The following is a 13,965-nucleotide window of genomic DNA, read 5'->3' as shown; positions in this document are numbered from 1 at the left end:
AGGACAGATCTTGGAAACAAAACTTGTTGTTAAACTGAGAACTATCTGCATAATCCTTTATTCAAAAATTGACAGAGTGTAGAAGTACTTCCCATCCGCTATAAAATAAGTGGAGTTTTGCAAGGTTGATATACACAATTTACAATTAATGTGATATAATTGTCTCTAGCAATTAAAGCATTATCATCAAATCTATTTCTGAACTTATTTTCTAGAGTAGCAGTGATTCCCACTTTCCATGAAAATCTTCTACTAATAGCATTTTCCCCATTATTTTTTTTAAATTTATTCTAGTATTAAAATCTAGCATTAAGTGAATAACTTACATTACTTAAACTTAGGGTAATTATCTCAGGCTACGACATGATGACGATATACCTAAAGCAATCTGTCCAGAGACCCTCATCAGACTCCTTGCTCAATTGTCCACTGCTTTGTTTGGAAGTGCCCCCTAACCTGAAACAAGACAAAAGCAAGCTAGACTGGTAGACATCATTGTGGAAGGATTGACAGGCTAAGAAATAATGTATCACTTGGCCTTCTGATACACTGACATTTTATTATTAGTTACCGTAATGGCTGTAACTTTTTTTAATACGTTCCTAACATTTCAAATATACGCATCAGCTCATAAAAGCTAGATATCTCTGATATTAACATTTACATAGTTGTAAGTCCATTAAATGTGAAAGGAAGGTTTAAATACAACTGCTGCCATAGAATTAAAAGTGGATATTTTAAATGTAAGAGTTTTGCATCCATTGGAATTGGATAGGAGACTCAAAACAGCTTATTTTTTTAAAAAATGTGTGAGTTACATTACTTAATACTTTCAATTTGATCTTTTAAACCTTTTTTTAAAAAATTCCATAATTAAAAAAGCTGTAGTAGTTAATTCTAGAGAAAAAGAGATTAGAAAGTATTCTGGTAGCCTTCAGGATACAGTTACGTTTTTTAAAATAAATGCATATATGCTTTATGACCCTGACAATTTTTTGTGGAAAATTTAATTTTCTAGACAAAACATTGCTATTTTTTCACATTAAAATGTGGTGATAATATAGTAATGTTAGCCAAACATAAGAAAGAAACACGAAATTTTAATTATTTGCCACGAGGTCCATCTTCGTGGACTTAACAAAAAATTAACTGTGAATAAATTTGCTTAAGAACACACCACAAAAAAAGTTTCAATATGGTGGTGCAAAATTAAACCAAAAGTATATAAAACACTTTTATTAAAGAGAAAAAGTTGGGAATCACATTTAACATAGTCTTTTCCCCTCTTTTTTTGACTTTATAACTTCTAGAAACAATCAGGCAATAATTGGTTACAACTGGAAAAGCAACATTTTCCAAACAAAACAAGGATTTTATGCAAATACTGTACATGTGGCAAATGTAATTTTAAATATATTTTTCAAATCTAAGTTCAATGTTCCTTTTAATTTACCAGCAATATTTTCTGACGTAACAGTCAAGAATAATAAAAAGGACCATTTCCATCAAAATATCTTCAAGTCGCACTAGAATGAAATTCTCTACACTGCAGGACTAATCATAAAATTACACAGTCTAGTTAATTTAAGTAGCTGATTGTTACTTTCCATTTATATATCTGTAACATAACTGGTCTTGATCATTTTGACTAAATTAATATTATTATTTTCTTTCTTTGATTAATTAGTTCTTATTTTCTTCTGGGTATAATTAGCTGGATCTCAATTACTTAATAAAAGGTAGAACACTCCAAAGCAAATCAAGTAAGACATCAAACTACTTGGCTACATATTTTTTTATAAGTTCAGCAAAGAGAAGATGAGAAAATGTACTGAATGGGTAATTATAAAAGAATCATATACAATTATTATACAAGCACTAATTGTAAGGGGAGCACTTTAAAAATGACTTTAGCCTGTAATCCCACACACCTGGGAATAAATCTCATGAGACATTTCAGCAAAGTTATACATAAAAATTGCACTATTTGTGAATTGTAAACTGAAGTGTATAATGTGTTAAATAAAAATGCAACCTTCGTCACATATTATTAACTTTCCACAAATGTGTGAATTGCTCCTGGCAATTTTAGTGTTATAATAAAAGTATAACCAAGTTTTACAAAGATAGACATGGAAATGCTAAATTGATTATTCACACTATTAGTAATAATGAACCAACATTTTTCTTGGTTTAAAAAAACCCCTTTATTTTACTAAAAGCCTTCTTGTATTCTGAACTTACAGATACTGATTTTTAATTTTTAATGATGTCAAGAAACATATCATTAGAAAAGAAAAGTAAATTATAAGTATACTTTTCCTAGATTCTCATGTGAAAACAGTGTGCCTTGTAATTCACACACTGTGAGGTACGTACAGCAAATCATATTTGAAATGGCCACATTTCACCTGTATAGTTTACAATTATTAGTAACAGACAAAATAACTACAGCTGTTTCTGATTATATCCAGTACAATCAGCTACACAAATCCTTTTTAAAAATCAACTACTGACATTAAGCTAACAGATTAGAAGAAATATGACTGTTCTTTAGAGATTTGACCCTGAATCTCAGAGTAAGGAGATACATCATAATGTATTTCCAACAAACACAAAACTGTCCAAAATCTAAATTCAAATTCAAGCTGTTCTGCATTCCATTTCTAAAGCAGTTCTGCCAAAAAAAGTGGTTTGATTTGAAAGCCTTGTTTGATGAACAGCATAATCTTTCAGTTGTCTATTTGCTGTCCCTGAATATTAAATGTCCATGTGTTTGAAAGAAAACTGTCAACTTAAATATAATCTGTTAATGTTATTATAGTAGGCGGTCCCTCTGTGATAATATCCATTTAAGTACTTACTGTATATTTGTAAAATTAATGGGCAAATATTATTTGCATGAAATAATTTTCTCCTATATAGCTGCTTAGCTGTTCACCAATGACTCTATCCAAAGCTGTGTCCCTCCTAAAACGTCACTCTTCTGGCATACTACATTTGAATTTATCTTCTATTTTTATAAATATTGATATTACGATATTTCATTTTAGAATGGATATTAATTTTAGGCTTGTAACACATTTAACTGAACGTGAGACTTAAGGCATAAGCTAAAAAAATATGCAACCCAGTGCCCCACCTTGTGGGATTCCAGGATTTTCAGACTAACACAGAAATGTCCTCGATGTCCTTCAGACTTACCTAACAGACCCCCTTCATCTATTGCAAAAGCCAAATCATCTGATCCCAAACTAACTGTCAACTGCTTGCAAAGGTGAGGAAGCCAGACATCAATCAATCAGTTTTTATCAGAGGGCTCTTCGTTTTAGCTGTTGTGTTCATCTTATCATCTGACCCAGTTGTAGGCCTGGCTTCAGAAGCTTAAAAGAACTTGATGGCAAAATATGCATTTGTTTGTCTGTGATGCCCACTATTAAAGGACCTAGACGTTGCATTTTAGAAGCTCTCTCTCTTTTAAATGATACTAAATTAGTCTAAACTACACTAAATTATAAATAAAGCATTCAAATTTGAATTGAACTCTCATGACTACTTTTCAAGTCGCAATTCAAAGGCAGCCTCTAATTCATTATGCATGGTGATCTACGCGTTGTCCATATAAAATAGAGAAACAGGTTTTAAAGGTTGGTGAGTATATTTATATAACACATTCTCATTATTAATTCTTGTTCGTGTATATATTATATATGGAATGGAACAAATTGTTAACATGAGTTTCATTTTTGATTCAACTATAACCAGCAGCATAAAACTATAAATGTCATTAAGAAGTCACACTTACGTCCTTATTTTTCCAAAAATGGATATAGGAATGTACCTTAATGTTTTCTCTTTATGAAATAGAAAGTTATATTTCTAGTTTAAAATAAATTACTGCACAATCATATACTATGTGAACTGGGGGATAATGGAGCAGACTACTAAGGATTCATAGGACTTAACTTGCAAGATATAATTCAATTTTTCTCTATTACCCTTACATTTAAATAATCATGCATACAGTATTTTGTTTAGGATTTTATTTTTATATAAACCTAAATCACTGTTTTTAATTTGAATTGCCTGAATGTTTTTCTACCTATGATAAAAGCAAAGAAATTATGAAGAAAATCATAATGTAAGTAAAAAGTAACTGCTTAAAACATAAATAACTTCATATGTAAAAATCTTTCCAACATTATGGATCCATTATTTGTTTTAGGTAAGGTGCACATCGTGTAAAAATAAAATCTTTTTAAACTTTCCAGAATAAAATATTTTAATTGAGTTAATGGTTCTTAGACAATTGAAAAAAAAGTATTGCAGACATTATATCTAATAGTAATACAGTACAGTAAAACCAGAGAAAGCCACACTGAAGCAAAACCTAACAGTGAAAATAATTTGTACATAATAGTGATACTTCAAGAACTATTATTTATAATAACCCTTTGTATATGTTTTAGAAATAGAATTACTTGTCAAAAGTAATGTGTACATTGAGTTTATGCAACTGCATCTTCATAATTAATCTATTTTTGTAAACTAAACAAAAAGAAAAAAGAAAAAAAGAAATACTAATAACACCTAATAATAACTAATGATAATAATATAGAAATCACTGAACAATGTATTTCAAAAAGAGTGAACGCAACATTTGGAACACAAAACTTTAGTTAGGAAGAAAAAATATGACAAATTATTTTGAAATAGTTGTTGCGGAGGAAAATTCAGTTCAATAGAATATTTACATCATCTTTTTTTCTTTCTTCTATATAAAATGCAAATACCAGCTCATAGCCTCCAAAAATAACATTTGTATTAATGAATTTACTCCAAATATCAAAAACAATTTTTAAAAGTCCATGTTGCTTACTAACAAACACTTGTGCAGTTCTGAACATCTTGCAATCAATGAATGGATGCAAAGATGATTTTTAGAAATCCAGTACTTTGACTGCAGTAGTCAATTAATAAGCATACAGTCTTTGTTGTCCTCCCTACTTCTAAGTATCTTCAGCCCAACATGTTTCTTCTCCTTAGTGGATTCCATTATGCCAAGTCTGAACAATGGAAACTACAGTATATGTTATTCCATCAAGTCCCAATTGTTACAGCACAACTTTTTCCCAATGGTTTCCAAAGTTTCTACTTGAACATTTTTTCAAAGTCAATTATTATTAAAGTTCTATTTTTTTGACTCTCAGAAAAAACATATTATCTCAGAAATATTCTGTATACTGCAAAGTAGAAGGAAAATAAAATTAGTAGCAAATGATATATTTGCTTGATTTGGAAGAAACGTGGCAACTGCTTTGTACTTCCAAAAGAACTTAAACAATGTATGTTCTTCACTTTCCCACTAAACATGGTAATAAGGGTCTTGGAAAAATAGGGAGTTGTTTTTTGTTAATTTTGTGTTTCTTAACATAAAACATTTTATTGACTGATTTTTAAAAATCAGATATTAAAGGAATTTCATACAAATTATTCAAATCTTATATTGCACATCATATGTTTCTTTTTAACATGACTAAATCACTGTAAAGTGAGCAAACATTAGTGATAGCCATACAGATCTATTATCATGTCACAATGGCAATAGCTTTTGAGGACATTTGATCACACCATGCAATCAATAAAGAGATGTCAATTCCAAGATCAGACACATTTGGCACTAGAAATATTTTGTGCATTGCATACTTACATGGATATTTTATTTACTATACATACAGTAGTCCCTAAAAGTATGCATTTGGAGTTGAGATGCTTTATTATGCATTAATGATGATAGGTAAATAGTTAAACTGTATTACTCAATTACAATCTGGAATTAGTTTCTTAATTGTATTATTGATATACCACTGGCCATAATATGTTGTAGTCCTTTAAAATTATTATAAATATCAGGACATACTACTAGTTGAGCATGGGGATTATTCCCAATAATGTGTTTGAAAATATTGCCCATATTAAGATTGGATGAGGTTTTGAATTTCCTCTATGTTGAGTTCTGAATTTCAACGAAGTGATGTGCCTATATGTCAATATTTTTATGAATTTATTAATTTTAAATTGTGATTAGATTGGTGGGCATTGGATTTGTTATTATGTACTATTTTTTATTATTGTTGTGAGCCGCCCCGAGTTTGCGGAGAGGGGCGGCATATAAATCCAATAAATCTAATCTAATCTAATCTAATCTATTTCAAGAAAGGGTGGCACAGAACCAAATATGCTTGAGAGATTTTCAACAGAGCTATACATCAATATTTTATTATGGTGAATAGCAGCAAACTGGAATTCATACTTCATTTTACAGGCTCAGGAAATTATATTTATCAGTTCAGCAATTTCCAAAGATGCATCTAACAAATTATTTAGATTGCCTCTGGTTGTTCCTTTGGAGTCATTATTACAAAGATGTAAGCAGAAATGATGTAGTTATTTTCTTTTTTAAAAAGAAAAGAAAAGAAAGGACTTCTACCAAGCAGTGAAATACATCTCCATTCCATTGAACAAAAGCACCCTGTACTGATCTTTGCTTCACAACCAATACCAATCTCTCAGGCCTTTGAAGATAAAATATATTATCCTGTACAAGCAAGAAAATTAACTCACTTTCATTCTAGACATGTTTGCTAAATGTACAAATTACTGAGCTTGAAATAATCCAAATGACACACCTCTCGTTCCTTCTCTTTGTGTCATCTCAGAAAGACAATCTGACAGTAATAGCATAACACCTTCTTGGACATACCTCTAGGCGTTAATATTTAAATCTTTCCTATCCCTTGTGATTGAAATTCAGCATCAATTCACAAACAAAAACTAAATCAATGTTCTTAGAGTTCAAACTAGATCCCTAAACAGTTTGCCACTCTCCATGAACAGATAAGATAAACTTTCTTTGACCCAAGAGATGAAGTTGCCATGACGATCAGAGAGTCTACTTTCTATATTGATATTTGCTGATGTAACAACAAATAGAACCAGATCCTAGGATTGATAATGGTGATTAATTAATACTAATATTGATCCTTACAAGCAAGAGACAAGGCTATTAACTTGAAGCCTGAAAAGTCAATTGTTACCTGTGGCAGAGATACCAGTGACTGATTTTGAAACATAATAAACAAATGTGCCAGATTTATGCTAATACCTTAAAGAGAACATGTCTCTCTTCCATGCATAACACCTTCACATTCAAATATCCTCATTTAATTGCATCTCTCTTTAGAACCGTAGGGAAAAATACATTTCAACTTTAAAATACTGTAGATCTATATGCTCCAATTCATTCCTTTTCTGTGGAAGGAAGGAAGGAAGGAAGGAAGGAAGGAAGGAAGGAAGGAAGGAAGGAAGGAAGGAAGGAAGGAAGGAAGGCATTTGTTGCAATTCATATTTAAAGGTAAAATAACTGGCACTACAGATAAATCATTTTCCTTTCATTACCGTGAGACCTGTAAGAATATATTCATGTGGCGCTACTTCTAATGGTAATATCAATTAATACAGACTGAAAATTATAAGGGCATTATTAGATTTCATTACTTTCCTTTACATACGAACTGTATTTATCATATTTATAAAATTCATTTCCTAAACTCCTTTAGGTAATTCACAGTGAAAAAGATTACTTACTGTCATAAAATTAATATCTGGATCCACAAGCGAAGAAAATCATGCATAGTTCATATCCAAGTAACATAGGATGTTGGTCTGTTACTGGTCTGTTTTGCTTACAGAGAATATTCCAACTTTGTTGCTTTAAATAGTATGCTGATTAAAATGGCTTTACTCCATGAAGATTATCCTTCAAAGTTCTCCACTTCTAAATTTAAATATGTTCATAGGGATAATGAACTTCAACACATGCATCCAAATAGATGCATTCTATTCTAGGAACTTTTTAAAATATACTTAAATCAGAACATATTTGTGGATATTGCCTTTTTCTAGTCAATATCCACCCAAATATTCATTAACTGGACTCTAGTTACCTTCTTAAAAGTTGCTCATAATAACTTAAATAACCAAGAGTGACAATCAGATAAAAGAAAATGAGATCTCCTATTGCATAAGCTATAAAATATTGTTTTATTTATTTGGTATACACACCACTAATCTAAGCTATATATATGTAAGACGTATATACATATAATACATATATGCATACATACATACATATCCACTAGAATGCAAGAACATACAGTAAAACCAAAATGGGAACAAAGTAGGCAATACAACTTTGCAGTCATAAAATTCTAGTTATCGCCGTGGTAAAAATAATATTGTTACTAAATAAATACTAATCAATTGTTCAGCTTTAAACACTTGTAAGAGTTAATGGCAAGTGAAATATAGTGTTAGTAATCTGCCATACTTGAACTTCCAAAATAGAGAAATATTTTCTACTCTCTTTTTCTATATGAATTAACTGTATGTCCCACTAATGATATTGTATAGCATACAAACTGGATTTAAAATACAGTGTACAGTATAGCCATTCCGCACAAGCAAATTTTAACACAAGCAAAATTCTATGGACAGAAATTGTTTTATGCCTTAAAAAAGGTATGTGGTAAAAATATTAATGACTACAGTATATATTTTCCTACTCTTATGTTAAATAAGCTAAGTTTATTGTGATTTTAAACTATTACTGTATTTAGGAGAAAACTTCTTAACACAATAGCTTTCTTCTAGTTTATTATGAACAAGAAGGTGCATGAACTGAAAAGACTGACAGGCAAAAAAAAATTAAATATTATATATTAATAGAAACTTTTTATCAAAGCTTGGAACACAAAGTTTTAGAAACGTATTTGTTCTAAGATGAATAAGCTTTAAAAATATTTATGAAATATACTTAATTTCCAAGTTCCCTTTAAGCATAATTTGAAAATAATTTGCTACCCTCTCCCATCAAATTTTAACCTAAAAATACAGTACATTTTTATAAATATTACAAAACAAGCAAAAGTTCAATTTGGATTACTTCTGATAATCTTTTCCAATAAATGTCTTGACCTTTTTGTTGGTATTCAATTACAATGTTTTACAAGCTTCCTTTTTTCTTTAAGCAATTAGTTTGGCAATGTTTTATTCTCAAAATAAATAATCAGATTAAATAATCAACTCGTTTTCTCCTCCCCAGGCGTCAGTGAATGAAATTGGAATAATACTATTCATAAAATATCAGATCCCAGACGATTGCAACAAGAAATAACAATAATGAAACTACATAGCCATCCCTGCTAATATAAATGAAATGCACTTGCTCTTTTTAAAAAAATCATTTCTGTCATAAATTTTGCATTGCAGCCACAAAATGGAGAACAATCTGGACAATTTATTGGCATATTGGCAGGAGATGATAAGGCAAAAAAACAACAACAGCTAGCAGCTGGTGCAGTGAGATGGGCTGATAACATTGATATGGGGGTCTCCCACACCAACCACCACCTCGCCTATCACTGCTTTTTATCAAAGTAGGATTACAATAAAAGCTTACAAGAGAAGGTATTTTATTTTATTTTATTATTTTTTTACGGAGGCAAAAATATAGACTTAGGGGGGAAAGAGAGAGAGAGAAATCTGAATGTTTGGACAAAAACGTGGGGCAAAATACATAATTTATCACTGTATTATCACGAAATCCAGGCAGTCTAATCAAGGAGCCCTGAGTGACTATTTTTTGCCTTATCATCCAAAGTGGTGGAAACGGAGAAGGAATTATCAGGCTTCTGCAGATTGCTGGGCTGGAATTTTAATGGTAATAATCGGGTTTCTGATGGTATATCTTTTCCGCTTATCTTTCCCATTATCTACCCTTATCTGGCCAGTCATCAGAGCAAATTAATGGTGCTCTTTCAGCGTCGCTTTTTTATCACTGCCCAGAGAGCACCCAAGGGGAAAGAATAAGCAAAATATTAAAATACTGCATAAATCACAATTTTAGATAGCAGAAAACTGTATGAAGTAAAAGAGGGAAAATTGTGCCCAACAACCTTTTTGTCCTTTGAAACTGACTGTCTTGGGAGTTTTTCTGACTTCCTCCTCCTACCCCTCGTCACACAGCTTCTAAATTGTGCATGGTTTATCAACAAGACTTCTTTGCCAACTGAGATTTCAGACTTAAAAGTACTGCTTTACTCTCCCCAGTAGCTTTCCTATTATTTTAGCTGTCAACTATGATGGTCACACTAGGGGTTGTTTCACTAGGAGGGAGTGGTGTGCGTTGTCTCTCACTGTTCTGGAGAATTGCACATGGGCTAAATATTTAAATATATTCAAGAAATGGTTATGGCGAGAGTTTAGATGAGAGCAGGCAACACTCTTGAAGAAGAAGAAGAAAAAAATCTGCAGAGTCCGGTCTCAGCCACAGTGACTTTTTAACTCACTCTCGTACTAATCCCGTACAGATTTTCTAAACATTAAGAGTTTCTCTTCCTCTGAAAATCTTTCTAGTTATATTTAAAGAGAGAGTAAATCTGAGTAGTGGAAAACAGCACTCAAAGTTCTTGGTAGTGTTAAACCCTAACGTTAGCCAAAGTATACTGCACAGCCCTAATGGCCCCATAGTGTGGATGTTATATCTAGACAACCATGCACATAAATATTTACATGCGTCAATAATAATAAACAGTGAGTTTGATTTCTTTAATTTGCCACATCTTACTAGGGAAGAAAAGAGGCACAGAAACTGGCTTCGGACCTATCGCAGTATCCAATAGCCTCAATTAGTGCAAAAGCCTTTATCTGACATTATAAGGTGGGCATAAAAAACATTTAACAGTTAAACTGGGAGATAACAAAGTATGAAAAAAATAGACTGAGATGGTATTTGTACCATGCGACCAATTAATGTTAATTATTTATTAACAACCAAGCAACCATCACATTATGCAGCAGAAAGCTCATCTAGTCAGTAACATTTCTGGCTGTACACTGAACAGTTTTTCCTTAGCAAAAGATGAAGCAAAGGGGTTATTTCTAAAAGGCAAAGAGCCTTAACAAAGTGAAAGTTATAAAAATATTTTAAGCTACTGAAGTGGTGTTTGCTAAAAAAAAAAAAGGGGTGGGGGAGTTTCAGAAAGTTATACTGAGAAGTAGGGTACTTTTTATGACATTTTAACCCAGATTTTTCTGGGACAGTTTGACCCTTGAGAAGTTTTATCTTTATGGCCCAATCTCTTCAATTCATATTCCCAAGCAATAAGAATCCTGATTCTATATGCTTTTTTAAAACCAGAAAGTCATGTGACAACTATCTTTGAAAGGCGCTTGGGGTGAGAGATTAGAAAGATTTTTGGCCCCTGCTTTTTTTTTCTTTAGGATTTGTTTGTTTCCTTTTTGTAAAATACATAGTGTTAATTCCGGTTACTTGAAAAGAAACCAAGCCCAAAACAGGACAGAAAGGAAACAATCTCAGCGCTCAGAAAAGTTTTAGGAAGTTTACATCCTTCCTAAGGGACTATCCCTAAGTTTGTCCCAGGCTGGGGCGGAGAAAGCGAGAAGGGAAAAGGATGTTCCAAAAAGGTCCGACTCTCAATTCACCTGCTCCACTTTCCCCGGGCCACTTCGATCTTAGTAAATTCACGAGTTGGGCGCTCGCTAAAACCTTCCACGCGGGCCGCTTGCTTTGGCGAGCGACGGGAATTCGCTGGAAGAAGTTTTGCAAAGGAGCCTTGTCTCCCAGCAAAGGAAGAGTTTGGGGAAAGGGGCTGCTATTTCCTCCCCTCCCCCCCAAAAAATTGCCGGCTGCTGCTGCTGGTGCGTGGTGCCACCTTTTCTCTTCCCCCCCCCCTCCCGTTTCCACACCCCAGGAATTGCACGCGTGCCTTTGGCCTGGCGGTTGCAGGAACTCGCCGCGCGTGGAAAGGAGGGAGGGTGCAAGGAAAGATGGTACTCTGCACTCAGCTGGCTCTCTGGGCTCCTTTCCAGATCGATTCTTTTCTCTCTTTTTTCGCCAACCACCCGCCTCCTCCGTTCCCCGGGATTGATAGTTAGCAAATATACGCTGCTCAACAAATAAATAAGTAAATAAAGGGAACACTTAAATAACACAATGTAACTCCAAGTGAATCCAACTTCTGTGAAATCAAACTGTCCGCTTAGGAAGCAACACTGATTGGTAATAAATTTCACACGCTGTTGTGCACATTCAACTTTGTACAGAACAAAGTATTCAATGAGAATATTTCATTCATTCAGATCTAGGATGTGTTCTTTGAGGGTTCCCTTTATTTTTTTGATCAGTATACTTTCTCCAACCACACGCTTCCCAGAAAAAGAAAAAGTTCCCTGTGCGTAAAGAAACCCATTTTACCCAAGGCCCAGCTAGCCAGTCACTCCTTAGGAGCTGAAGTTGAAGGCGAACTTTCCCAGAGGCTCGGCCTGTCCAGGAACCTTTCAAAGCACAAAAATTAGAAAAAAGATCTTTCAAGAAAAAGGAGGATTTTTTTAAAAGGGTCTCAGCTCTCCAAAGATAAACAGCCCCCTTCCAAACTCCAACCCGGGGCGTTCGCACTTCAGCGGTTCTTTTTCCCTCTCGCCTTCTTCTTTTCTTTACTCCCCCTTTCTTCTCTCCTTGTTATTATAATTTTTTTTTAAGCCAAACCTTTGAAAACAAAAAAGATCTAGAAAAAAACACCCTCGGGTGACAGCCCCCCCCCCCATCTCCCGGAGCTCCCCCCCCTTTCTTTTTTCTTCTTTCCTTGGAAAACTTACGTTTAATCTGCCTGGGTTTGCTCTGTTTCCTCCGGGACATGCTGCTCGCCCGCCGGTGCTTTGCTTGCTTTGCCGCCGCCGCCGCTTCCCGCCGCTCTTCGGGTGCTCAGGTGCACTGAGGAGGTGCGAAAGGGGGGGGGGGTGCAAGGTAAGTAGGCGCGCGACGGGAGTGAGGGTTGGGGAGGGTTGGGGGGAGAGAGAGCCGAGGTAGAGAGGGGAAAGGAGCCGGGGTGAGAAGTAGGAGAGCGCCGGAGGTGGAGGAGGGGAGCGAGGGAGCGAGCGCGCCGGGTTGCCCAGGCAAAGGAGCCGAAGGGAGATGACAGGGAACAGAAAGGAGCCGAGGAAAAGGCTCGGCTCGGGGAGGGCGCGCGGGTGTGAGAGCGCGGACGCGCGCGTGTGGTGGGTGAGGGGGGGGGGGTGAGAAAGAGAGGGAAAAAAGACAACCGGGGAGAAGGAGAGTGTGCGCGTGGTGCGCGCGCGCGCGTGTTTATGTGTGGAAAAAAAAGAAAGAGGAAGGAAGGGGGAGAGTTTGAGAGTGGAGAGAAGAGCAGGAAAAAGTGGAGGAGGGAGGGAGGGAGAGCAGCCGGAGGGCGAGGAGGGGGGGGGAAAGACGGGAGGGGGGAGGAAAGGAGGGGGGAGTGAGCGCGCTTTGTGGCTCTTTTCCTCAGAGCTCCCTCGCTTGCTCCGCCGTGCCTTTTCCCCGGAGCCGACGCCGACGCCTCTTCCTGCGCAGCGCCAGCCCTTGGAGACGGGTGCGAGGGGGGAAACCTCCGAAGCGCGCGCGCCCCACCAGAGCGCAGCGCAGGGCCTATATCTAAGGCAGCATGCTGTCTCCAGCCGGCCGGCCCCGGGAAAGCCCTTGGGCCGGGTTCAGGAACTGCCAAGTCCGAGGCGCGATTGCTTGCTTGGCGCTCTCGGAGTTGGCGGGTGCCAACCGTCGCGCCTCACAGCCGGGAAGTGGAAGGGGGGCAGCTCTGCCAGGGAGACGGGCGGCTGGAGCGGGAAGGAATGGCGAAGGGGCGAGCGAAGGGAGGAGGGGCTTGGCGTGAGGGGAAGGCTGAGGGGATGAGTTTGGTCCGCGAGCCCCCGGGTGGGCCAAAAGGCTTCTCCCCGGCGCGGTAGGGTTGAGAGTTTGGGGAGATGGGGCTTCCCCTCGGGGTTGTCGCCCGGGCGTCCCTTTTTTTTCCTTCTTCTCCGGGGTGACTTCCCCAGAAACCGCGAAAGGAT

The 13,965-nt window shown here is 36.1% G+C and overlaps 1 protein-coding gene across 1 annotated transcript in view; it reads right to left on the bottom strand.

Annotated features, from left to right (window-relative positions):
- The window catches only part of ZFPM2 (zinc finger protein, FOG family member 2), a 431,256-nt gene extending 418,395 nt beyond the window's left edge, over positions 1-12,861 (bottom strand). Inside the window, exon 1 of the mRNA XM_070748207.1 lies at positions 12,739-12,861. Coding sequence (XP_070604308.1) covers positions 12,739-12,778 — 40 coding nt within the window. The 5' untranslated portion in view covers positions 12,779-12,861. The remainder of the gene's footprint in view (positions 1-12,738) is intronic.
- Positions 12,862-13,965: the final 1,104 nt, after the last annotated feature.

Source organism: Erythrolamprus reginae, chromosome 3 (assembly GCF_031021105.1).
Source record: "Erythrolamprus reginae isolate rEryReg1 chromosome 3, rEryReg1.hap1, whole genome shotgun sequence".
Classification (NCBI taxonomy): Eukaryota; Metazoa; Chordata; class Lepidosauria; order Squamata; family Dipsadidae; genus Erythrolamprus; species Erythrolamprus reginae.
The sequence above is the reverse complement of the archived record's forward strand: the minus strand, read 5'-3'. Positions and strand labels throughout refer to the sequence as shown.